The 26,082-nt window shown below is 45.5% G+C and overlaps 1 protein-coding gene across 3 annotated transcripts in view; it reads right to left on the bottom strand.

Annotated features, from left to right (window-relative positions):
• Window positions 1–852: 852 nt before the first annotated feature.
• Nhsl1 (NHS like 1) overlaps window positions 853–26,082 on the bottom strand; it is a 225,617-nt gene continuing 200,387 nt past the window's right edge. For 2 of the 3 annotated variants that reach the window (XM_038340300.1, XM_038340302.1), the window contains exons 4-8: window positions 24,078–24,270; window positions 19,674–19,805; window positions 6,717–9,989; window positions 6,078–6,210; window positions 853–2,793 (exon numbers count right to left, since the gene is read on the bottom strand). In XM_038340300.1, coding sequence (XP_038196228.1) covers window positions 2,067–2,793; window positions 6,078–6,210; window positions 6,717–9,989; window positions 19,674–19,805; window positions 24,078–24,270 — 4,458 coding nt within the window. In that variant the 3' untranslated portion in view covers window positions 853–2,066. The remainder of the gene's footprint in view (window positions 2,794–6,077; window positions 6,211–6,716; window positions 9,990–19,673; window positions 19,806–24,077; window positions 24,271–26,082) is intronic. The other variant, XM_038340301.1, reaches the window with a different exon arrangement.

Below are 26,082 nucleotides of genomic sequence, written 5' to 3'. Positions count from 1 at the left end.
ATAAATATCTTTAAAATGGGGATTTTAAAATCATTTTATAATTAGTTCTAATGCTCCTCATCTTGCCTTCAAACAAATATTGATATATTAAGTTCAGGATTTCTGATAACCACATACATTCTAATTTTTTTAACAACACAATTTTAACTTTTATTGTATACAGTGTTCTGCCTGCATGCATGCCTGCACGCCAGAAGAGGGCACCAGGTCTCATTATAGACGGCTGTTAGCCACCATGTGGTTGTTGGGAATTGAACTCAGGACCTCTGGAAGAGCAGCCAGTGCCCTTAACCTCTGAGCCATCTCCCCAGCACCATTCTCATATTTTTTTTTAGGTATGCAGAACTCAACATATAAGCTTTCTAAGATTCACAAGAAATGATCTGTGTGCCCCGTGTAGTTGAAATTTGACCTAAAGGATTAAAAAAAAAAATCCCTGTGGTCATGTGTCAAGCTGCCATCTGTGGCTGTGAGGAGTGCTCTGTTTTCCATAGAGGATGAGAGGTGTTTTCTTCCTTCTCACAAGGATGTACGTCAAACACTACCAAGGGTTCTGTAGAGGACACCTTGTGGTGCTTTGCCTGTGTGGTTTAACTTGCACATATTGTCACAAGCTGTCAATGGCGGCTACAGAAGCTTGGTGTAACCACTGGTTTAATCTGGATACACAGCAACCTGGGACAGAACAAGGGGCACAAGGGCATTATGGTAAACAAACACTTTGCACACTTTTATCTCAATTCTCAAGCATGTTGAAATTCTGATGGGAAGAACCTGGAAAGGACTCAGCTCATAAACAAATACAAATAATAATAATAATAATAATAATAATAATAAAAACCACACAAATCAAATGGTGCAAAAAAGTCTTTTTAATCTAAAAACTCATTTCCCAGGGCTAATTAATAGCCAAGCCCTACCAATTTTATCAGTTTCTTTCACTAACAAGAGTCAGCATTTTCTTCAAAGTGAGATAATATATAATAGATTTTGGTAAACCTAAGTTAGGACATGATGCTGCAAGCAGTTCAAGGGGGGGGGGGGGTAAAAATAGCTGTATTATTTTTCTTTGGTATAACCAAAAGGAGATCCAAAAGTTAGCAAATGTTGACATTTCAAGTGACAAACTGTCACACGGAAGTTTAAAGTCTGGTTTTAAAACAAAATTCTCTGTAAAGGAAAAGCTCCACCCACAGCTCTACAGTACACGCTTTCTGAATTAATTCCGAAAATATTTCATTTAATAAGCAGGAAACAAATCCAGCAGCATCACTCACTACCCTACCCTCCTCTCAGAGACCCTGCTCTTCTTGGCTCTCTCTCGCCCCATTCCTCTACCCGGTCAGCTCAGCTGGTGGAGGGCTTGGTTGCAACTCGAGGGAATTCATTTAAAAACAAAACAAAAAGCATCCACCCATGCTTCTGACATCAGGCTAGAAGTGTGTGCAGTAGGCACAGGACGCGGCCTCAACACTTCCACTTGGGTTATTTTTACAAAAGGAGCAGGAGGAAGGAGCAGCCACAGCAGCGGCAGCGGCAATTGCAAAGCCCCTCCCCCGGAAAAGTACCTGAACCAATGAGTTGCTTAGCAATTTCCCAGCCCCTCCCTGGCTTCCATGAGTCCCATGTTTAGAACCAGCCCCACTGCCTCTTAGAAGTAACAGCTTCGAATCTCTCCTTAGTGAACTCACTCATTCCCATACCCATAATGCTTTGAAAGCAGTTACCATCATGGTCCAGAAGTCTCCATGACGTTCTACCTTAGCTCTGACTTTTTCTCTTATTTCTATACACAATGTTAGTGTGTGTACGTGTTAGAATGAAGTGTTCAAAATGCACATATCCACACACCCGGCATTTTTGAGAAAAACAAACAAACGACAAAAATCTTCCCCAGGAAGCACTTTCAGAAGTTGAAGCTTCTACTTGCTTTTTAAGCCACGTGGCAAGTGAGTCCTAAATGACCCGCAAGGCCGAGACCTCCCCAACACCAATGCTGAGTGGTGTCCCCACAAGCCAGGAAAAGGCCACATAGACTTCCAAGAGTGATACACTTCCCTCCAACCTCACTCAAGAGAGGCAGGTTCTGACCCTAACTCTTCAGTACCCCCACAGTGCTCTGAGAGACCTTTGCCCTCTGCCCTTACTATTCCATCCACAGAGGTTGACTCCTCTCCACACAGCAGGCTGTCCCGGTCCACCTTCTGCCCCTCCAGTCTGTCCAGAGAGCATCCCCTGGCAACATCCAGGGTCCTGTGCGGTTTGTTGTCTGCTGGCTCTGCAGGTTCTCCCTCGCCCTCGGAGATGACGGTCATCGGGCTGCTCTGGATGCGGTTCCGCATGCTGTACCTGCTGCTGGCTGCAGAGGGTGGCGTCCGGCTGCGGCTGTACCGAGGGCCTGTGAAGGACAGACTCCGAGGCATCAGGCCTTCGTTCTTGGCCCACTCCTCCTGGGCCCTCCTGTTCTTGTTGGGGGAGCAGCTAGACGGGCTGTCTGGGACGTCTGGCGCAGGCTCAGACCTGGATCTCTGGAATCGGGGGTCCGTGGACTTGAGCATCTCCGCAGCCGACATGCGAGCGCTGGTGTCAGAGCGACTCCCCTTCTTTAGCAGCAGAGCTTTGAAGTTGTCGCTGCTGGTGGCGCTCTTTTTCATGCTTCTCTGAATGGAGCCGACTTGCTTCGGAGAGGCCAGGCTGGGGGCGGCACCTGTGGGTGTCACTGGTGGGGAGGGAGAGTGATTTCGGGTGTGATCATCTTCTGAGTCTTTCCGGCCAAGGACTTTCCTTTTGGATCTACAATAAAACAAAATTGAGATTGAAAGGAAAGTCAATCCTTAGCAACCCTTGTGACAATCACCTGTCATCTTCCTGTCACACCTTGTGGAAGACACAGACAGACAGACAGACACACACACACACACACACACACACACACACACACACTTCAACCATTAAAGAGGAGCACAGGGAACCAGATACCCCTACCCCAATGAAGTGTGCCGAGTGTACTTTTGTTCAATAGTTCTGCACAATGGTCAACGGGAGCAGCGAATGAAGTAAGAACAGCTTCAGATTTCTGGAGCTGGCAAAGGGTTTGCAAAGGGATCCAGTCTAATCGTGGATTAAAAAAGAAACTGAAATCTAGACAATGATCACCCCACCCCCGCCACCCATGCACACACAGACGTACTTAGTACAACTCAAGTCTTGAGGGACCTTCTTCATGTAACCACACATCTCTGCCGCTTACGCTGCTTGCCACGGAAGCAACTCTGCCTTCCCGGTCTTCTCGGCACTAGCCTGTTCTGATTTGCTTTTAAATGGTCAGAGGGTGCTGAGACACAAAAAGCCAGAGCCATACTCTCTGGAATTTAGGGCCTTTGATTGTCGATAATAGAACTAAAAGAGATGGCGAGATTTAAAAAGCAAACAAAAAATGACTGCTGTTTCTCAGGGGGCAGCTGCCTCTGACAAAGTAAGTTAAAATCAAACTTCTGCTGTCTGTGCATTCTCTCTCTGTGTGTATGTGCGCATGTGTGTGTGTGTGTGTGTTGTGTTTTTAAAGATGATGGCTATAACAGGCATTTAAATAGTTAACAATGGCTTAAAGTCTAATTACTTCAGTAAATATTAAAGTTTCACACCTCAACTGGGGTTCTACACTTTCCATCTGGCCTTAAATCTGAAGAGAATTAATTTGCATGATAAAACCTGAAAGCTACGCTCCAGTTTGGGTAGTCTTTATATGACATTTGAATTGAGGGGCTGAAGGACATGAATGTAAAGTTCTAGGTGTCCCAGGCTTCAGATGGACTTTGATTACACCTGCTAATTTGCTATTAATCCTGACAACAGAAACCAGCATATAACTGAGCTCTCTCTTTTCAATCCACTCCTGAGGCTACTTGGCCTTTAATTTTGTCCCATGTGTGCAGAGAATAATACAAAATGGGATGATTTCTATATCTGTAATAGATGGCACTGTCCCTGAGGCAGAAGCCACATATTCTTCAGTGCCTCCTGAAGGTTGCCAAAATAAAATATGGAAGGGACCTTTGGAATATTTTTAGGAAAAAAATCTGCAGTAATTTGGCTCCACAACAGTTGGATTTCCTTGAGACCGGGTATTTGGTACACACAGCTACTTGGCAACACACATCCCTGCAGCTTGTGATTATAAATACAGATTCCTGTATATTTAGAAACCCAGTGCATTCCATCCTAGATGAAAGACATTGGGTCTCAGAAGAATTTCCTAACACTTAACTTCCAATTGGTTTCAATTAATTCAGAAGATATTTGTCGAGGGCTTATTATGTGCCCAACACGGCTACAGTTAGAAGCATCTGCGTAAACCACTACAAATGCCACTTAATTGGCTCTCGAAAGACGCGTTTCTCATCTCCCTGTTTCAAGAAAGAACTGGGTAGCTGGCTCCCTTTTTATTTCTAATGAGATCAAAGAAACCAGAGTAGCAACGGTAAAGTGGTCTTTAGGGTCTTTTAGAACAATACTACAGCCGAGAGACAAAAATAAAACAAAGAAAAGATAGACATGTGTATAATTCTTTGTCAACTCAAGTTGATAACTCAAGTCCCAGCTTGCTTCCCTGCTCTTCTGCATTGCACAGAGTTCCAGGGAAGAGGGGGACGTTCTTCTACTGCATGCAACAACCTTTTCATTTAAGCTCTTGGGAGCTGTGCTGGCACGGGATATTTACCCAGAGATTCAAGTGATTCTATAGGGTATAGGTCTCCAAAGGAAAATAGGGACAGTCACACAGGTCAAATCAAAGTCTTGACAGCATAGAAACATTACAAGAGTTATCAGAAACCCTGGTAGTAAGGAAATCTAAGCTGCAAGAACATTCCCTTCCATAACATTAAAGTGCTTGTACATATTCGATCTTAGCATTTGCTAGTATGATGCTGCTATACAGAGACTAAGTTGTATACAGACAAGCAACGTAATAAACGAGGCTGTAGTGTGCAATCAGTTACATTCATGGGTAACCATTTAAACACAGGTAACAATTCCCTTTGACAATCGACTGAGTGTACTTCTTTTAAAAGCCAGCAGGTGGCGCCAGGAGTACATAGTAACTAAAGAGTCTTTTTTTTTTTTTCCCCCTCCTGCAAAAGAACCCTACTCCTTGAAAGATTTTGGAGTGCTGGGTCTTGCATCAGGACCAGTAAAGCTCTGGGATGTGGAAGGGGCAAGTGGAAAGACTGTTAGATCTAGATGTGATGGACGACTTTAGGGAAACAGCATTTTCCAGACACAACAGAGCTGACCTGCAAATGAACTTGAGTCTATATAAAATGTGCATAAACTCAAGCTGGACAAAATCCCAGCACATAAGAAGGCAAGTGGGCACAAAGTCACACACCACATTAAGAAGCTATTCACAAATGATAGCTGCTTGGAGAGGAAAAGTCAGTTTTCTTCAATGTAGCGAGACTGGGTATACCAACCACATGCCATGGCAGCTCAAGTGGCTTTAAAAAAAATTTTTTTGGGGGGGGAGGAGAGAAAGTATGAAAGTTGGCCAGGGGCAGATCTGGGAGGAGTTGGGGGGGGGGAAGAAAAGAAAGAAAGAAAAGAAGCATACTCTTGACGAAACAATGAAGGAGCCAGAAAAGAAAGCACTATGGAATTATGGGTTTTCTAAAACAAACAAACAAACAAATAATGATAAATAAATCAACTATAGCATTCTTAGGAACATGGCTTTGTAGAACTAGTCTGTGTACCCTAAGTTCCCAGAATGCAGTATTCTTAACCCTAGTCCAGAGCCAAATCTTGTAAATAAGCACTGGGTCACATGACTGACACACTAGGTGTCTTGCCAGCCACAGCTGTGTCTACCAGGAGGCAACACACCGTCCACAATGTCATCATAGAAATCAATGAAACAAAGTAAAACAGAAATCAGACTTGAAATCAAAGTATAAGAAAGACACCTAAAAATGAGTAGAGCTGAATGCCTGGTTACAAAGGAAATCTCAAGACAACAAAGGCGCCATCTGGACGGAGGAAATTAGTATATTCAAGTGCACCAAAGGAGTCTGGGATACCTGTGAATGGCTGCAAACAGGTCCTCTGTGGTCCTGGGCTTAGTGGGGGTCATCACACCATCACTCCCTTCTTCCTTAGAGATGTCCCCGACTTCCGAGGAAGCAGCAGCTGTGTTGGGCTCCAGCAGCCCAGCTAGAGAGAAGAGAGATGGGCAAACACAAGATGTGATGACTGGCACTTGAGTCCTTGGTGGGGCTCTGAGATACGCTGCTTCCCTGCCATTCCTGACGTGAGAGCCGGGTGGGTCTGCAGTTTGAGTTTTTACAGAAAGAGGGAGACACAACACTCAACTGACAGAGTCAGGGCTCAGTCTTTGCTGCAACAGACTTTGGACTAAGTTGCTCTTAAATTTTGTTAGAATGTTTCTTTGTAGCGCTTCTGCAGAGAGATTACTCCTGCTTCTCGGAACCCAGCCTGCTGCACGCCCACGCACAAACACACACAGACACAGACACACAGACACACACACACAGCCCTTTAACAATTTCACGAAGCAGCTTGGTGTGTCAGAAGCCCACACAGTGCTGGCTTTCGCCTATTTCTGGGCTGCTTCACCTGGCTCCACTGAGTGTTGAGCAGCCCTATTTGGCTCAGCCCCAGAGCGGCAGAGGAGTACGGCAGAGAGCAGCCAGGCTTACCTTCTCTGCCCTGTTGAGACAGGCAGCTCTCCGCATTGCCCTCATCATCCACGCTGCTCTTGGCTGACTCTTCAAGTGAGGCACTGGGCTGGACCATGGGGGCATTGATTTCCACGCTGCCAGGGGACAAGGACCCTGCAGCTCCTCTTTCCAGAACCGGACTGCTGGGGGTGGAGGCCGTAGCATGAGAACCAGCTCGGGATGCTGGGCTAGCTTTCTCCTCTTGGCTCTGCACAGCCTCCTCCTCTGCCCTGGTAGGGCTGGGCACGCCTGGGAAGGCTTCGCTCCCGTTCTCTGTGGGCTCCGCTGTGAAATCTCTCTGCGGAGGTGGTACCACCAGGAACAGTTTGGGCTTCTTGGAGATGGGAGGTGGCTTCCTGCTGGGTGAAGAGTCCGAGAGCAGAGTGGTCCTGAGGCTGGACCCGGGACACGGAGCTCCATCACTGCAGCTCAGGAGGCCACCACGCTCGGTTGCACTGTCATGGTCACCCTGACTCTGGCTCTTGGCAGGCGTCGGGAGCGAGCTCGTCACAGAAGCAGGCTGGCTTTCACTCTCCATTTCATTTATGCTATTTCGGGATTTGAGGAGAGCAGATGGCTTTAAGTGATACTGTGGAGCAGTCGGAGTTCGTTGTTCCTGAGCTGATGGTTCAGAAAACAGGGCTGCCTCGGCGCCTGAGTTCTTTCTCACTGGCCTCAAGTGCACCATCTGCAACGCTTCCGTGGTGATCAGGGGCATGGGGGGTCGGCAGCCTTCCTCCTTGTTGGCAGGCCGCCGGAGAGCCTCCCTGGAGGATTCGGACTGGCTAGAGGTTTTGAAAAAAGGCCTGTTGTCTTTCATGAATTTGGGGTCCAGGGGTGGAGCGGGAGGGGGTTCCGATGAGGGCAAGAAAGGTGGAGGAGGTGCTGGCAAAGGAGGTGAGGATCTTGGAAGAGGGGGGCTAAGAGCTGTGGGGGGAGGAGAAAGGCACCTGTCAGTGGAGGAGCAGAAGGGAACAAGGGCTTCTGGAGGTGGAGGGGGGAACACCGGCGAGGGAGGCAGAGGAGAGCCCTCTGAGCAATCTGCTAGGGGAGGAGGTGGTGGAAGAAAAGGGGACTTGTCTGCCAAACAGGGGGAAGGCAGAGCAGGGGGAGGAGCAAGGGGCGAGGCTAGGGCTGAATCCAATTTCTTCATGGCGCCACTTCCTTCGGTAGAAGTATTAGAGGAGAGAGAAGTGGACGAGGAAGAGACGGACATGGAGGAGATTAGAGACGACTTCCTTTCTGGTACCTTGGGCTTGGCCTTCCCCTTCCCATTTGCTGGTGACATTGACTTTAAGAACACTGGCACGGGGGTGAGTGCTGTGGGTGTATTCGACTGGCTGGAATACCCACTGGATGGAGAGGTGACTCTCTGTGACTTCTCTGGCGAGGTGATCTTTGGTTTAACGGAGCCACCAGGCACTTGGGGCATTGGGACTCTGGAGCCCTCTTGGATGTGACCGACGGGCCCATTTCCAGTTGGCGCCTCCCTGCTAGCTGAGCAGCCGCCTGAGGGGTTCCCTGGATCTTCCGGCAAGTTTGTGTAGTCAATGTAGTAGCCCCAAGGGTCTGTGTACTCTGACTTGACGCTGCTTGTGTCGCTCTGCGACGGCGTCGCCCCGCACAGGGCGTACACGTTGGGAGCAGTGGTGGAGGTCATGCTACTCCCCTCGCTGACAACGCTCTGGCTTCGGGACCGAGGGAGCCAGGCTTCCTCGCAGTCGCTGCTGGGGCTCTGGGAAGGGGAGCTGCTGCCCTTGCCGGCGAGGCTTTGCTGCAGCGAGTGCTGGAGCGAGGCGATGAGGCTCTCGTTGAGCACCTGCCCATTTGACTGACTGTTCTTCTTAGGAACCCTCCGCAGGGAGTCTGTCCGGGATGGGGGCGGAGGGGGTTTCTTTGCTTTCTTCAGAGAGATGTTTCTGGAAAGGGATTTATCCTGGGGATGGGCCTGATCCCCTTGGCTTCTCGGAGCCCTGCCATCAAAAACATTGACCATGCTGTGCCTGGGGTTCCCAAAGCCGTCACTGATACCGTACAAGTTCCCAGTCTCGTGTCCAGCATCACTGGGAGTGGTCATATAGTAACCGTCATGATCCTCGGAATACAGGGACCTGGCATCCTCCTTGACAGATGTTTGGTCCAAACTGCAGCTGCTCATGTTACTCGTGGGAGTAGAGCAACTAGGTGTGGCCAGGTGTGGCTTCAGAGGGGATGACCGCCCATTGCTGGAGGCTTTACAATCCCAAGGCTCAGAGCCATGCCCCCTGTCCCCGGAATAACTAGACTCGCTCTTGCCATCCACATCTGGGGGGTGGGCAGGAAAGCTCAGGCTGTTTCTACAATGATAGGGTATGGCTTGAGACCCATTCTCCCTATTTGCTGGAGCATTTAGAGAGCCCTCTGAATCGCAGAGGGCTAACAGTGTGGTGGCCCTGGGGGCAGAAGAAGGAATGGTGTGGCTCTCACTCCAGTGGTGACTGGGGGACAGGTGGCCATCTTTCACAGAACATCGGGGTGTGGAGCGGTCTCTAGGTTTTATCTTTGAGTATGTGGATGAGCCAGGTGTTCTACTGTCCAGCTGCCCGGCACTCTGGGCAGTGTGAATAATAATGACCTCTGAAGATGACAGCAATGTGGCATTGGGGATGACACTGGTAGAGTAGGCTGCGTGAGGTGAAACCACACAGGCTGGACTTGCGATGTTTTCGCTCTCCAAGAATGTCAGTTGCTGCGATTTGGGCCGCGAAAGCATTCCAGACCGCGAGGCACCTCCCAAATGTGCAAAGTTTTCATGTCCCCGTGAGCTACCCTCCTGGGAGGGAGAACTGTCATCCAGATCGTCAGCAGAGCCCAGGGCACCCATCCTTGCCTCCAGTGAATAGGAGCTCGCTCTCGCGCCAGAACGTGGGAGGCTGTGGAAATCAGTATCGCTATGGAGGCGAGAGGGGAAGACAATACCGGCCGAGTCGCTTAGCACAGACATGTTGCCAGAGGAGCCAGAGAGGTGGCTCATCTGGGCAGCAATGCCTAGCCCTTTGTGGGCCCTGATCCTCCTCATCGATGGTGGGATGACTTTCACATCTTCGGTCTGACAGCTGGAGTCCCTGGTTTCCAAGCACTGCCCCACGGACCGGTAGCTATCAAGCCTTCCTAGTGTGGAGTAGTGGTCTGGGGTGTACTTTGAATAGCCACTACCATCATCATCTTGGCCAGTGTCTGATGCTGGAGATAAAGCAGAAAGTGGCCTGTTATCTGAAAAGAGAAAGCCATAGGTTACTATCACCTGTAACCCTCAGCACCCTCTGATTCTGTTGTAATAAAACAAAAAGAACACCATCGACAACAAAACCCCACATCCTCTTCTATTTGATTTGGTACCCAGTTGAGTTTGACTATTCCTGGTGTCTCCAAACCATTGCCATCAAGTTCATGTACTTTTATTTTTAATCAGCCCTGTAAATCTTCCTATATAACATGACTGATGCACATAGCATGCTTGTGTGCTCCTTTTTAGATCATGGTTACTGAGTACTGATGTGGGATGTCCTTCTGTATATGTGTTGCTTTTATTGGTTGATGAATAAAACTGTCTTGGCCAGGCAGGAAATCTGAACAGAGATATATAGAGGGAGTAGACAGAGTCAAGGAGATACCAAGTAGCTGCGGAAGGAGATAGACTCCAGGACCTTACCTGGTAAGCCACAGCTTCATGGCGATACACAGATTAACAGAAATGGGTTAATTTAGGTTGTAAGAATTACTTAATAAGAAGCCTGAGCTAATAAGACAAGCAGTGTTGGAATTAATAGAGTTTCTGTGTGGTTATTCGGGTCTGGGCGGCCAGGCGAGAATGAGCAGTCTCCATTTACAGAGTACTGTGGAAGATTTTCTTTTCAAATAAGTGGCTTCTGCCGAGTATGGTGGTGCACACCTATAATCCCAATCCTGAGGAGGCAGAGGCAGATGATCTCGAGTTCTAGGCCAGTCTGAGCTATACAGTGAGTGATACCTTATCCCCATAAACAACAGGACCTAAGGAGAGAGGTTAGGAAGTGCTTGTCAACCAAACATGAGGATCTGACTTCAATCCCCAGAAACATTCACGACAGCCCAGCATGGTGGGTGGCCACCTCGGCTAGGGAGGTGGAGTCAGGTGATCCCAGGACCTACTGGGAAACCATTCTAGCCTATTTGGTAAATTCCAGACCAGTGATTGACCCTGTCTCAAAAAGCAAAGCGGGTAGATCCATTAGCCTCCACATGCACACACATCTGCACGGGCACTGGCCCCCCACACATACCCACACGCCATATCACAAACACATTCACACATCCACACCCCAAACAACAAAATTGCACCCCCATAACTATTAGTAAACACTCGGTGACAACACAAAGTGCAGCACCCAATAAATTGAGCGGTCAGACAGTGGGGCCATAGAGAAACCATTCAAATGATATTGGTCGGAAACCAGTGTTAATTACATTGATTCTCCATGTCAGAAGGAAGTCCTAAGAGAAAGAAAACTGATTTACGGGCACATCTGTGTTTCAATATGCCATTATCCGTCTTAGCCATTATCCTCTGTCTGTTGGTGACATTCAAAATTCAACAGCAATCTGTTGTGTTCTAGATGGGGGAAGAGCTAAGGAAACGATCCAGGGAACATTTCCTCAAATTAGGGATATTTATTTCTCAGAGTTTACAACCAACCAGAGAGTAGTATGTTCAAAAGAAAAAGAAAGGACCACAAGAAGGGATGAAACAAGAGGAAAGTGGATGGTAAAAACTGAGCTGTAAATAAGCAGATGCCAAGCCACACAGAAAGGAACAGAGCTTACGAAAGAAAAATCACAAAGCCAAGACTTATCCAAAACACACTAGGAAATAAAACCAATTCCCAGTATGAATCAAATCCTTAAAAATGGTGGCAAAACCATGGCTTCATGGTTTTTTTTTTCCAGTTGGCATAAAATATGTACGGGAAGATCAAACCAATATAATACATATATAAAATAATTGTATCAGATTGTAAAATATGAACTCTTAACATGATATTCACATATATTATGACATCATCTTGGGACTAAGGGTTGCAGGTCATATGAAAGGGGAAATGGGAAAAGGGAGGAGCTTTAGGTGGGGAGGAGGAAAGGATTAAAAAACCACTAAGAGTGTTTGAAAAAGTCATAGGGAATCATAGTTTACATTTCCCTAAAACTGTACATAACATTTATGTGTTGCGCACATGGGTTTAGCGAAGTTGGATACGTTCACAACACTTGGGGTGATAATAATGCTCTCCCAAGGAGTTACAGACTATATCTAACAAAAATCTCAGGACCAGGCATAAGAAACCTTTTAAGTTGTTGGTCAGAGGAGTCCAAGTAACTCCCCCCAAAATAAAGGGAGGGTATTGCTGTTGCCCTCAGTTTCCTCCCAGAAGTGGAAGGTAAGATCCTATTGCTTATTGCTGAAGACACCACACACATATACATAAATGTGTGTATACACAAACACATATACACATATACATATAAATATATATGAAATCGTGAATTCGTAATGGGGTCATGGGAAGGGGAATAGTGTATATACAGTATACATATGAAAAAGAAAAAGAATAATGAAAAAGGTCAAATTTTTTTCTACTCCAATCAAATGGAAAGCAACAAGTTATAGGCCAGCAGATATGCTTTGGACGTAAAGGAATCAAGACCCAGGCTTTGCTGAGCACTGCTGGCTGCCTTCAGAAGGACAGGGGTTGGGATTCCTAAGACTTCTCCCTGCCCACAAAACATAACCATCATAGTGTGTGTGGGTGTGTGGGTGTGCGCGCACGCACGCGCCCACTCTCATCGATCTCAGAGATGTCAGTACAAAGAAGGCTCCCTAGCAAAAATCCCTTTGATGTAGGTGTGTCTTCTATCTATCTGATGATTTCATTGGATAATTAATAAAGAAACTGCCTGGCCCATCTGATAGACCGTCCCTTAGGTGGGTGGAGTAGACAGAACAGGAAGAAGGAAGTGAGGTAGATGGCTCAGTCAGATGCCACGCCTCTCTTAAGTTAGACAGACCGCTGTGCCTCTCCTCAGAGAGATGCCAGACACGATGAAGCTCCAGCCCAAGATGGACGTACGCTAGAATCTTTCCGGTAGGACACCACTTCGTGGTGCTACACAGGTTATTAGAAATGGGTTAAAGCAAGATGTGAGTAAGAGGCTGAAACTAATGAGCCAGGCAGTGTTTAAAAAAATACAGTTTCTGTGTAATTATTTTGGGGCATAAGCTAGTCAGGAGGCCGAAAGCAGGGCGGCGGGAATGCAGCCCACAGCTCATCACTACATCCCTTTCCTTCACTGTGACAATGGAGACTCATTTTACACCTGTGTTGCTAGCAGAGATGATCTGCCACCTTTCTCTACCCTGGGTATTCACTGAAAACAGACAGACACACAAATATGTACATAAAGGTGTCTCTCAGCAAGAGCGCAACGGGCCTGACTCAGCCTCATCAGCATCAGACCCTGGGAATGAACCTATAATAGTTAATAAATAATATGTAGCCTCTACATGCTCACCATGTGATGCTTGGTCAGCAGGAGGAACTGTTCCTGAGGATGCTGGGAGAGAAGCCGATTTTGCAAGGACTGATGGGCTAACTAGAACTACAGTGGTGTGGCGAGGTTGGGAGGTTGCCGGTCCAAAGGCTGCTTACCTTATTCTGAGCAAGCTTTAGACCCATCAACAGTCGTTCCTTGCCTGCCTCTGTGTTAGAACTAACACCCTGTGACTAATTGATAAAAAAAAAAAACCTTTTGGGATCTATTAAGTTAGCAGACCACTAACTTCCACCAACCCAAAGCTAAGAGTTTCATCAAGATAGCAGGTAAGGCCTATAGAAGAGCTTCTTTTACGTTGCTGTAACCACCCCAGCAGGAGGCTGGCTTGTGTAGGTACAGTTCAATTCTGGACGTTCAGAGATATCTCAATTCCGTTCCATAACAGGCCCTTTTCTTTACTATCAGGGAAGTCACCTGGAGATACAGTTTGAGAATAGAATTCTTTCATGCCTGGTACACGAGACCCAGGGCTTGATCCTTGCCTGTGTGTGTGGAGTTGGGGCGGGGGTTAAAAAGTGCAATCCCCTCCCCATAAATCTGCAGAGTTTTGTGGTAGATTTTCAACAATTACTATTAAACTGTTCAAATATGACAAACAAAAGTTGGTCCCTTTGGCTAAAATGTAAGGTGTGAAATCATTCCAGGTTCTGAAAACAGGGCCAGAGACAAAGCTTCATCATCTACAGCTGGGCTGCAGGGCTCTTCTTAAAGCAACAATATTTCTTAAAGATGCTATAAAAATGGATGAGATATAACTAATACAAAACCTATCAGAAGAACCACGAAACTTCTGTTCTCAAAACAAAGTCTCTCATATATTTAAAGAATGAATTCAGAGCCAGGCAGTAGTGGCGCGCACCTTTAATCCCAGCACTCAGGAGGCAGAGGCAGGCGGATCTCTGAGTTCAAGGCCTGTCTGGTCTACAAGAGCTAGTTCCAGGACAGGTTCCAGAGCTACAGAAACAAAACATGTCTTGAAAAACAACCTCCCCCTCCCAAAAGAATGAATTTCAGTTGTCTCAGTGCAGTGCACAAGATGAACGTTAAGTGATAAACACAATAAATAAAACTAATGGCTGGGTGGTGGTGGCGCACGCCTTTAATCCCAGCACTTGGTAGGCAGAGCCAGGCAGATCTCTGTGAGTCTGAGATCAGCCTGGTCTACAGAGTGAGTTCCCGGACAGCCAGGACTGTTACACAGAGAAAGCCAGTCTCGAAAAAACAAAACCAACCAACCAACCAAGGAAACAAAACACAAAACAATAAAACAAAACTAACTACAAAAGGAAGACTAGGAATAAAGGCCAGCCATTCAGGTGCCACCAGAGCTCATGGAATTTATTTGAATTTAAAACATGTAAGTAGAATCTTATTCAAATGTTACTTCTCATTCTATCCACCAAACCTTCTAGTCAATATTTAAAAATAGAATGTAATAAAAGCCTTTTGAAAAGCCATATGCAAACTTACTGCTGTAGAAATTCAGACAGACAGACATAAAGGGAACTTAAATGTAGTAACCATAAACTATGGGAAGAGAATGCCCCAACTAGACACCATATACTACCAATTAAAATCCTTATTATCAGATATTGGTTATTTTTTTTTTTGAGTCATTGGCCAAATGGTTCCCCCAGACCTTCTATCCTTGCTAAACATCATAGGTTATTGCCAATACTATTGGTTACCTCTACACCCTGATGGTGAAACTCTATTGCTAAGAATGCAGCATACTTATGCTATCAAACATGGAGAGATGGAGCTGGTGCCCAACTAGACTCTTCCCCCTTGCTGAATAATGTTCACAGTGCTGCAAAGTACTCTCCATGCTACCAGAGGAGAAAAGCAGTCATCAGTCTGACCCAGATATGAAACTCCTCCAGCGACATTAGCAATCTGCCTGCATGATATCTTAGTGTAACCAACCACTTGCTGATTAGATTTAAAGGCCGCTTATGGGATGGAACCCATACCCGACACTGCTAAAGTGGCCACGTTTTCTTCTGCAAAGGGAACATAGCAAAAGATTGACTTCCAATGACATACTGCTATACCCAGAGATGAGTGCCTTGCTCAGCCCACATCAGAGACACTTCTTGCAGTGCATGGGAGTTAACATGGAGACCCACAACTGGGCAATATGTAGAGGGTGAGAGACTTTGGAAGATTCAGTCCTACGTGGGATGTTTTCACCAAACCCCTCTTTCCAGACTCAGAAATAAGAAAGTGGAAAGGTTGTGAGAACCAGAGGTGATGGATGCCTCCAAGGAATCAATGTCTTCTAGACAGAACACGATTGATGCACATATAAACTCACAGAGAATGTGGCAGTTCATGCAAGGCCTACACAGGTCCAAGACAGACAGGATCCCAGGATCCCAGCACTGAGCGGAGGAAGTGGACAAAGGCTCCCACCCCTAGCCGAGAAGCTATGTCCAAATGATACTTGCTAGGAGAGGGAAAATGAGTTTTTTAATGGAGTAATAATGGATCACTACACTCAGGCTCAGGAGCCATTGGCTAATACAAAATAGACTCCATGTTGGTCATAGCTGTGTGTAAGCACACATGACTGCACAAATGTGCATTCTGTTTTGTTTTGACAAAGAACATGAAGTTAGGTGGGTGGGGAGAAAGGGAAGTTCAAGGAAGAATTGGTGGAGGGGAAGAACAAAATTTATTATATGAAAAAAAATTTAAGAACTAAATTTTTTTTAAAAAAAAGAATTGTTATCTAATTACTTCTTTTTAAAAAGTTTCCTCCCATTGTAGCCCAGATGTGCCTCACACTTTCTGTGTTGCTGAGGGTGATCCTGGACTTCTGCCTGCCTGCCTCCCCTCCTTGATGAGGGCTGGGATTACAGGCAAGCATCATCACCTCTGTTTTAGATAAGGATGATGATCAAACCCAGGGCTTCGTGCACACTACGCAGGCACTCTACCAATCTGACGTACATCACCAGCCCCAACTGTCCTCTAGTTTGTTTTGACTTCTGCCCCAATATTGCAGATTGAGTCCAGGGCCTTGTACGTGCTAGGAAAGTGCCCTACCATCAAGCTACACACAGCCCAGGCCCCCTCAGCCTTCTTCTGGATTTTTAACTTTGAGACATTCTTGCTAAGCTACCTGCGCTGACCCTGAACTCATCCTGTAGTCCCAGTGGACGCCGAACTTGTTATTCTCCTGCCTCAGATCTCCTGAGCCACCTGCTCTCAGACACAGTGCCCCCTAGCAGTCACCCAGGCACATCGTTGACTGTACAGCGATCCCAGTTGCCTCCTACGTGGCAGAGGCTGTAGAATAGGCAATATGGCGAAGGTGATCCCTACTGGTGATCCCAAGTCACATGCAAAAGAGAAAGGAACTCTTCGTCAGTTAAAAACAATGTTATAACTGCAGAACGTGCAACTGACTTTGATGGATGGGACCACTTCAGAAGAGCAAATAAGCAACTGAGTTATTGGCTCTTCCTGGTTGGTTTAATAATGCAAGCGATTAAAGATCCTAGTTCTCAGGCTGCAGAGTCGACTCAGCAGGTAAGTGCACCTGTTGATCTCACACAGTGCCTGGGTTTGATTCCCAGCACCTACATAGCAGCTCACAACCTTCTGAAAGAGCTCTAATCCCAGGGCATTGGATACTCTCTTCTGACCTCCACAGGCACCAGGCATGCATGCGTTCCACATCCATACACACAGGTAAAACATTGATACACATGAAATAATAAGATAAATCCCCCAGAATATCCTAATTATCAGGTTTTTGGTTTCATGTAACAGACACTGGAGGACAACCCATAGGGAATACTTGTGTTGATGTGTATCTCTATCTTGGCCAAACTATTATTACACGCTGTACAAAGTCATCTAGAACATACTGTTTTGGTTGGAAAGGCAGCCTTGGAGGCTTACAGAGAGCTCAGCTGCCTGGTTTTATGGCTACTCCTTTGAAGCCCATCTTCTCCAGTTCATGGAGAAGCACTGCCTGGGAATCCCAAGACCCATCAGACAACTGCTGAGCGTCTGGACACTGGCTATTTTCTCACGGGTAGGAGCTGCAACCTCAAGAGGGGAGATGACTTGAGAGAATGAGATACAATCAAGCTTTGGAGAGAGAACAAAGTGTGCGATTGCCACTAGTGCATAGATTACAGACAGTTCACGAATACCGTGCAGTGCACAGATTACAGACCGTGCATGAATACTGTGCAGTGCACAGATTACAGACCGTGCATGAATACTGTGCAGTGCATAGATTACAGACCGTGCATGAATACTGTGCAGTGCACAGATTACAGACCGTGCATGAATACTGTGCAGTGCATAGATTACAGACCGTGCATGAATACTGTGCAGTGCATAGATTACAGACAGTGCATGAATACTGTGCAGTGCATAGATTACAAACAGTGCATGAATACTGTGCAGTGCATTGATTACAGACTGCATGAATACTGTGCAGTGCATAGATTACAGACAGTTCAGGAATACTGTGCAGTGCTTCAACCTTTCAAGCGCTGGAATTACAAGTGTCAATCACCGTGCCGGGTCCTGCCTTTGTTCTGTTTTCTTTGTTGTTGTCCTTTGCTTGTTTGTTTTACTTCCTGTGTGTGGGTGGGCACATGCACGCACATTCACAGGGGGATATGCAAGAGATTGCAGGTGACCTTGGAGGTCAGAGCTTTGGGATCCCAGGCGGTTGTGGGACCCCAGTGGGAGTGGAAACCAAACTCGGGTCCTCTGTAAGAGCAGTAAACTCCCTTAACCTGAGTCATTTCTCCAGACCCTGCCTTTGCTTTGAAACCCCTGCACTGGAACAAGGTCACTGGAGATCTATGCAGCAGAGGCAAAACACTACTGTTCCAAATGTTATCCAAATGTTTCTACGGTCCAGAAGGGAGGGTGTAAACACTCTAGGACTGGATGCTGGTAAGGGGGGAAATGCCACTTAAGGAAAAGTGGGTTCATCCTTCCTCCTACAAGGTATTTAAACACCAACCCTGGAGGGAAATGAATACATGCAATCTCTATAGCCCTGGAAGCTAAAACAGGACCTCGAGGCATGTAATTAATATATATCAGTGCTGCTAGGGTAAGCTCATTTTGACTCAAAGACTTGTAAGCAATTTCAGAGATAATGACTCTTGCATTTCTCGAGTGTAACCTTCAACAGTAAATAAAAGTAAATTAAAACATCAGGCCAGGGTAACTATTATAAGTCCACAAGCTGACGAAGAGTAAGAGAATTTCAGGACAGTAACATTACATCCCACAATAAGAGCAGTGACCATTACAGTGTACCAGGGACCAAGCACATCCTATATATAATTTCATTTGGTCCTCAAACAATCCTATGAGAGAGATTCTATTAAGGTCACCATCCCATGTGACCTTAGAATTGAGAAGGGGACCCAGAAAGGTAGTGATGTGTCTAGGGATACTCAGAGGATGAATAAAAGTCAGGATTCACACCAGAGCAGCCTGGCACTGGAGTGTGCTAAGCTGTTCCTGCTGTCGCTCCTGCTGGGCCCCACTGAAGCTTGCGGGGAGGAGCTGGTTCCAAGAGGTGGATGAAAGCATTATCATAGCATATGGAAAAATAGCATGAGCGCAGAGGGCAAGCGGACAGTGAGCTAACAACTCCACCAGCCTGATTTGTTTTCAAGTTGAACAAAAGAAGCTTGTGAAACTGCTTTAAATGGAGGTATTGCCAAACATATATGAACATATTTTACAATTTTGTTGCATGTATTTGTTACACGTGTGCACATGCCCTGTGTGCCATGGCACATATGTGTTGGTCTGAGCACAACTTTTGGGAGTTGAGTCTCTCCTACTATGTGAGTCCCAGGGACTGAATTCAGGCCATTAGCCTTGGCAGCAGGTGCCCTCATGACCACTTTCTACAGCGTTGGCATTCACCATTGAAGAACCTCAGACTGCCACTTCTAAGGACAACATGTCACCAGTATTGTTGGACAACCTAGCCAGTGTTTCTCCAAAGGTAGACTCTTAGAATGAGGTTTCCATCCGAGAAAGCCCACGAGCTAAATAAAAGATCTAAATAAAATGTCAAGGTCCCCAGAGAGGATGATGGAGGCCCTAAATTTCCACAGTGCTAAGTTTCCATGGAATCTCCTCCCCATCAGGCTTCCCCAAAGCAGCTCCACTGCACCGGGACCACTTCCCCCAAGACCTCACCCAGAAGCTGGCCACTGAACGTGTGGAACTGACAGAACCACATGAGGTTAGTGCGGTAAAATGGAGCAGCGAGGAGAGGCAACAGAATGCAATGCTGATGAACCGTACCTAGCTCCTTCTGAATGATGTCAGGGATTCCTGAAATAGTCTTTCTCCTTTTGACTTTCTTCGGTCGTCTTACCAGAGTGTCTGTGTAAATTAGAGACCGCCGAAGGCTGGCCTGACGATCGAAATTCTCCCCTAACGTAGAATAGTAGAACAAGCAAAGCAATGTTATTGTCGAGCAAGCTGACACCATGCACGTCCTTCCAGAAGCTTGTAAAATGATAAGAAGGTATTAATAATGAGGTTAGCCAGTCACATGATGATGGAGGCTGGGGGACGCACAAAGACGGGAAGCACTTTATCATCAGAAGGCTGTTTCCAGGGTCTGCTGTGTGTCCTCCAAAGGAGGGCCCCTCCGTCTCACTTCCAAACGAGCTCCAAATTGGCTAATGACACACTGCCAGGATGACTGTTTGTCACTGGAGAATGAATGACCTGGCAAGTGAGCACTCTGTAAAGAGTTTAGATCACAAAGATCAATCTCTCCATCAGCATGTATGTAGCAGGGGCAACAAATACGTTGTACCCATCTGGTCATCTCATAGAGACCAGTATCATGCTTGTGTGATACAGCAAGTGGAAGCCAGAGCTTATCAAGTGTTGGTCAAGAAGGCTATCAATTTGGATGGGAGGTGAATGGCATGGAAACCAGACTGCCTTATAATGATAAAGCCCTTCCACCATAGTGAGACCCAGCAACACTGCTGTTATCAAGCTCAACTCTCCCTTTATTGTTCATAATTTCTTAGGGTGCTAGGGCTTGAACCCAGGGTCTGACACAGGCTGGGCAAGTGCTGCACCCCCAATTCCTATCTGCATCTTTGAAAGTTAATCTCATCTCAGACTGTGGAACCCCAGGACCGCATCCACAGAGCAGTTTGCCCAAGTCCAAGCAGATTAGCACACTGTGAGAAACCAGAAAGTAAGAAGGTCTCTGCCAGCATCAGTCACAGACTCATTTGAGTGATTTGCCATTTTGGTTAAAGGAAGTTTTGGGAGGATTAGGCTTTTTACACAGTTATTCTCTTAAAAATACACACATTCATAGAAATCCCATACTTCTAGCATCATCCTGTGCATGAGGGAAGTGTCAACTGGTCACTCTGTTTTAATAATATTGTCATAGCTTTAAAGTGGACACGTGGCAGACAATGAAACTTCTACTTCATAGGCATGAAGTGTGAGCCTGGCCTCATTAAGACGAGGTAGATTTTAAACACGCACCATCCACTGAGGAACAGACTAATAAATACGTGTAAGCTTGCAAATCTTTGCAACTTGGCTCTGAACAGAGAAAAGCAGGAGCAATTCAGAGCAGGGCCTGAAACAGCAGTCTGGACCGTTTGGGGATAAACAGACCACAAGACACAACAGCTTCACCAGCACTGCAAAGGGGAAGTCGTTCAGTGCTTTATTAGTTTCCTGAAGCCAAAGAAAAGATATTCTCTCCAGGGAGGCATCCAACGTGGGCAAAATAGTCTCAGAAAGTTGCGCCTAGTCCCCAGTTTTCTGGCCTTGTGGGTTGGGTAGAAAAAAAAAAAAACCATCACCCAATCACTAAGAAAACTGTAAAGCACTGAGGATGAAAATCTATCTACAACATTCTCATTGCTTCACACTGTGACCTCGAAAGGGCTCTGCCACAGGCTGGGCTCAAACATTTCCTTAAGTCGAGGCTGTGTCTTGTGGACCCTGGCATCCTCAACAGTGCTGTGTCGTTAGGAGATAATTATCTGTTGAATCGAATTGTTCCCCATCACTGATACCCAGCATCAGCCCAGCATCAGAGCTAAATAGTTTACAAATGCTTTCAGAGCGTGTGGACCTGTACCCTAAGTCTTTAGGTGAAAGACTTGACCTGTGTGGCAGACGATGGAGCACACGGTCGGTCACATGTTCTTTTTATTTAAAACATTTCCTCTTCTTAGCCTTTAGAACATACCAAGTCTCTGAAAGACTGTAATGAAAGGGATTAAATTCCCTTGCAGGCCAGTGGTTTACTGTGTTGAGCCACTGGCTCACTGCTCTGTACCTCTAACCCTGCTAGGTGCCACTCGGGATATGAAGTCGTAGACATATTGGCATTTGTTTTTCCAGAGCTGTACTGAAAAACCAAGTGAGCACATCAATATCACCAAAATCCAGAAGCATGTGGCCATTTCTTACAAGCAGTGGCATTTTTATCTAAAGAAATCTGGGATCTTAGAAATAAATAAAGTGTAGGAGGCTGAGGAACCCGTGCCAGCCCAACCACCCAGAGCGGAAGCTAAGCTTTAAACTTACTGCTTCTTTGGACCAGACTAGAGAAATGCATCCTTCAGAAACACGTGTGTCTATGTGAACACGCAGACGCAGACAACAGATCACTATGTATACAGCTGTTAGGTTAATGTTGGCGCTCTGCGAAAATGCCAGCCACTCGATTAAAAACAGATTATGTTTTACAGGTCTCAGGCTGTCCAGTTCATTGTCGGCATTCATTCACCTAGGGTGGGTGGATTTGAAAGCCTCCTTTTATATCTTTGTACTTCCTGTCTATTTAGTGGCCAGACAGGTAAGAACGTTCAGAGGAACACCTGGGCGAGCCATCTGCGAGGACGCCTTTTATTGCAAACACTGCTTTCTGCCTAAACCCTTCCTTACCCTAGTTTCCTGCGCCTCACTTCAAGGCAGAACCTTCCGCTCTCATTCCTTAGAGGGTTGTCATGCTTCATGACATAATATGCATAGCTTAGAGTATTATCTTGATGCTTTTAATCACATAGAGTTACATTTCTTCTGCTTTTCATCCATCAAATGACCTGTTTTCTTGCGGAAAATATATCTTACGGACGCCTAATGACGTAAGGAGTAAGCACCACACTGTTCTCCAGCATAGCCACTTAGAACAGTAATAATTTAACTACATGAGCTAGGTAGAAGGGAGGCATGCTCACAGACATCAGCAATGCTGCTTACGAAAAAAAAAATGGGTTAAAATGTCATGCTGTTTCTTTAAGGCTTAAATTTGTAAAAATGTAAGATATGTACATGGAATTGGAAGTAATCCATGTATTTATTAAATTTCCATGGAAATTCTACACATAATTTCTAAATATACTCTATTTTTTTTTTTTAAAAAAACACATCTTATCTAAATGTTATTATGCCTTGCAAGTTTACTAGTACCATGGTAACAAGACTTCCAACAGCAATAGCCTCAAAAGATAGAAGGATGTTATAGGCTTTCATCCTAATAGTTAATGAAAACTTCTTCCTCTCAGTCAGCCAGTTTTAAGGACATAGAGAGAAGGCTTTGTGTAGATTTTGTGTATATGACACTAATCACTAATTCCTATGTAATACACCAACAGAGCTGATGCCACTATGAGCTATGCGTGTGGATATATACACACACACACACTGAGGACTAAACATGGGGCCTGGTCCAGCTACTACAGCCAGTGGTTACCTGCCCACTGGGGCGTGGCCTCTTATACTATATAAGCCGATGTAGAGCATGCGGCTACTCTCTTTTGGGTTGCTGGATTCGGTTTCTGTTCTCTGTTTAAGCAGAGGATCTGATTTGTGTGTTTACCCCTAAATAAATAACCATCTATTTCTCAATTCTGAGCTAGTGTGGGGTTTCTTTTAAGCGTCCTTCCACGCTTTACCATTTTGCATTTTGTTCCCCTCCACTCACACTGCTCACCAGTTCTCTTGGAAGACACTAGCGGAATAAAGACGGCAAATCCGGGCTCTTTGTGAACGCTCGGCTTGGAGCCCTCTGGGTTCTATTTCTTGTTGCCTTAATCATCTAAAGAGTCGATGATTCAACTCAACAATTAGTAGCCACAGCATGGCCAATGGGCCAATTCTTAAAATCATTCCCTTGGCAGAAATGAATCTTTATTTGAAGATTGAGACTCAGCTTTTAGAAACTGAGCGAATACTCTTATCATTCTACTGAGATTGTTTTTTTAAAAGATATGCTTTGGTTACTAATTTAGCTGATGCCTTTATCTCAAACATTCCTTCTTTTCCATTTGAACAAACAAAAGGTAAGAAAATAATCAGTATAAACAGAATGAAATATTTCCTTTTCATTTCTAGAAATATTTCTTATGATAGTATACAGTTTTTGCCGCTAAGGACCACAAAGACAGGATATTCCTACAGAACCAAAATCTTAGTTAAGAACAGCGCAGTTCAAAAGCCATCTCTCCATGAATGGCTGAACCATCGCGTTCTCCCTTTACATACATACATACACAGTTCTAGTGTTTTCTTCATCACATAAAGAGTAGGAGGAGGCCACCCCATAGCTCTTCACTTGGGTGCATAAAGAAAATGCTGACAGCATACAGCAAACAAAGCCAAAGACACTCTCCCAAGGACATTCTGACTCTGTCCACCCTGCAAACATACCAGTTATGTTAATAGGAACCACATCAGCCTGGACTGTCTGGGCTTGCTGCCGCGTCTTCTCTTCTGGTGTTGGCAGCGGCAGGGACTTGGTCCAGTTTGTCTGAGTGTGAAGGTCGGAGAAGTCAGCTGAGGTTGGCGTCCGAGGTCGTCTGATGCTGATAAATCTTTCTTCTTCAGATGAAGAGAGAGAACACTGCCATGGGAGAGAGAAACAATGTATGTAATTAGCAGAAACAGCTACAAGTAGTTATTTAAAAAAATGAGGCTAACTTAATTTAAAGCAAGTCCCCAAAAGGTTCCCCTTCTAAGAGCAGAGCAATAATCTCCTGTTGCGCCTGACCTTCCACACGTGATTCGCTGTGTCCTTCGTCTGGAGAATGCCAGCGTAGCAGAGGTTTTGCTGACCTACAGAACCTTTGCAGTCTTCCAGTTTTGCTTAACTCTGCCATGGTTAAAAGCCTATGGATTTTGTCTAACATTAGAAGCCCGGAAAAATGTCATCGCTAAGGCCACCACTTTCTATCTGTATTAAAATTCAGTTTTGCTCAAAGCAATTTCTAGCTTCAATCCTATTTCCTTTAGGCTTTGACCTCCAGGAATGCTTCACACACAAAACGATGGTGCCATTGTTCAACTATTGGGTGCTTATGAAGCTATCTATATGGGCTAAAAGAAAAAAAAAATCAGTGTGAAATTGTTAAGTTCTAAGAGGCTGACTGAAGCTGTGCTCTGGGCCTTATCGGAATTCCAGGACAATATTTTAGCTGTGTTTTCTCTGATACAGATTAGCATTCTCCCTGAAGAGGCCTTCTTCAGTGCCCTTCCATGCAATACCTGAAGACGTGTAAGCAAGAAAGCTGTGTTGGCAAGCATTTTAAACAAGTCTTCACCAGAGCTCCCGGGCAGCCAGTTCTGTAATGAGGATGGCCCAAGAACTCAAAACAAATGCACCATGCTTAAAAAACAAAACAAAACAACTGGCTTGTTGTGAGGAAATAGCCATTTAATATATACAATAAATGTGAAAGGACTAATCAAGTTTATAGAATTTAAACTGAAAAGCCATTATACAAGTTAGGTGTTGAAGATGATAGGGTCATGAACCTTTCCAAAGTAGATACCTGTGTAAGCAGCTCCTAGGTCATTTTAACCACTCTTGGCTAAGGCCCCAGAGCAAAGGTAACTGTTATTTAGTATTGGTAAGGAATCTCTTTCTCTCTCTCCCTCTGCCCCCCCCCCTCTCTCTCTCATGACTTGTTTGCATTTGTAAATATTTATCTAGCTTTAACTGGCGTGTCTGGATGCCTTGTAGGATGTAAGGAACACACGGAAGAAACAGAAATACAGAAAGACATTAGTCCATCACCGTTGTGTGATATTTTGACTGTATTCTGACAATAAAGCTTGCTTTGAATCAGAAGGCGGAGTGAGCCACTACCTGACCAAAATTAAACATGGAGGTTTTAGAGGGCTGAGGACAGATGGAGAGACAGAAGCAGGAAGACGGGGCTTAGAAAGGCAGCCTTTTGGATGGAGGAGCAGAAGAGAGAGGAGATCACTGATTGCTTCTCTACCCCTCCTCTGATCATTTAGGTTCTTACCCCAATATCTGACTCCCAAGTTTTTATTAATAAAGAATAATTAGATCATTATGTCAACTCAGACACAAGGCCACTGCCATCACTTGATGTGGGATGTTCCTCTGTATGCTGTGAATATATTTTATTACCATTGGTTAATAAAGAAATTGCTTTGGTCTATAGCAGACCGGAATATAATTAGGCAGGAAATCCAAGCAGAGAGACAGGGAGAAAGAAGGCAGAGTCAGGGTGACAACATCAGTCACTGGGGGAAGCAAGATGTGAGATAACAAGTCACGAGCTTCATGGTAAAACATAGAATAATTTAAGTTGTAAGAGCTAGTTAATATAAGCCTGAGCTAATAGGCCAAACAGTTTGAATTAATATTAAGCCTCAGAGTGGTTATTTACAAAATGGCAGGCAG

This window comes from Arvicola amphibius, chromosome 8 (genome assembly GCF_903992535.2).
Source record: "Arvicola amphibius chromosome 8, mArvAmp1.2, whole genome shotgun sequence".
Lineage (NCBI taxonomy): Eukaryota > Metazoa > Chordata > Mammalia > Rodentia > Cricetidae > Arvicola > Arvicola amphibius.
This window is presented reverse-complemented; position numbering and strand designations above follow the sequence as displayed.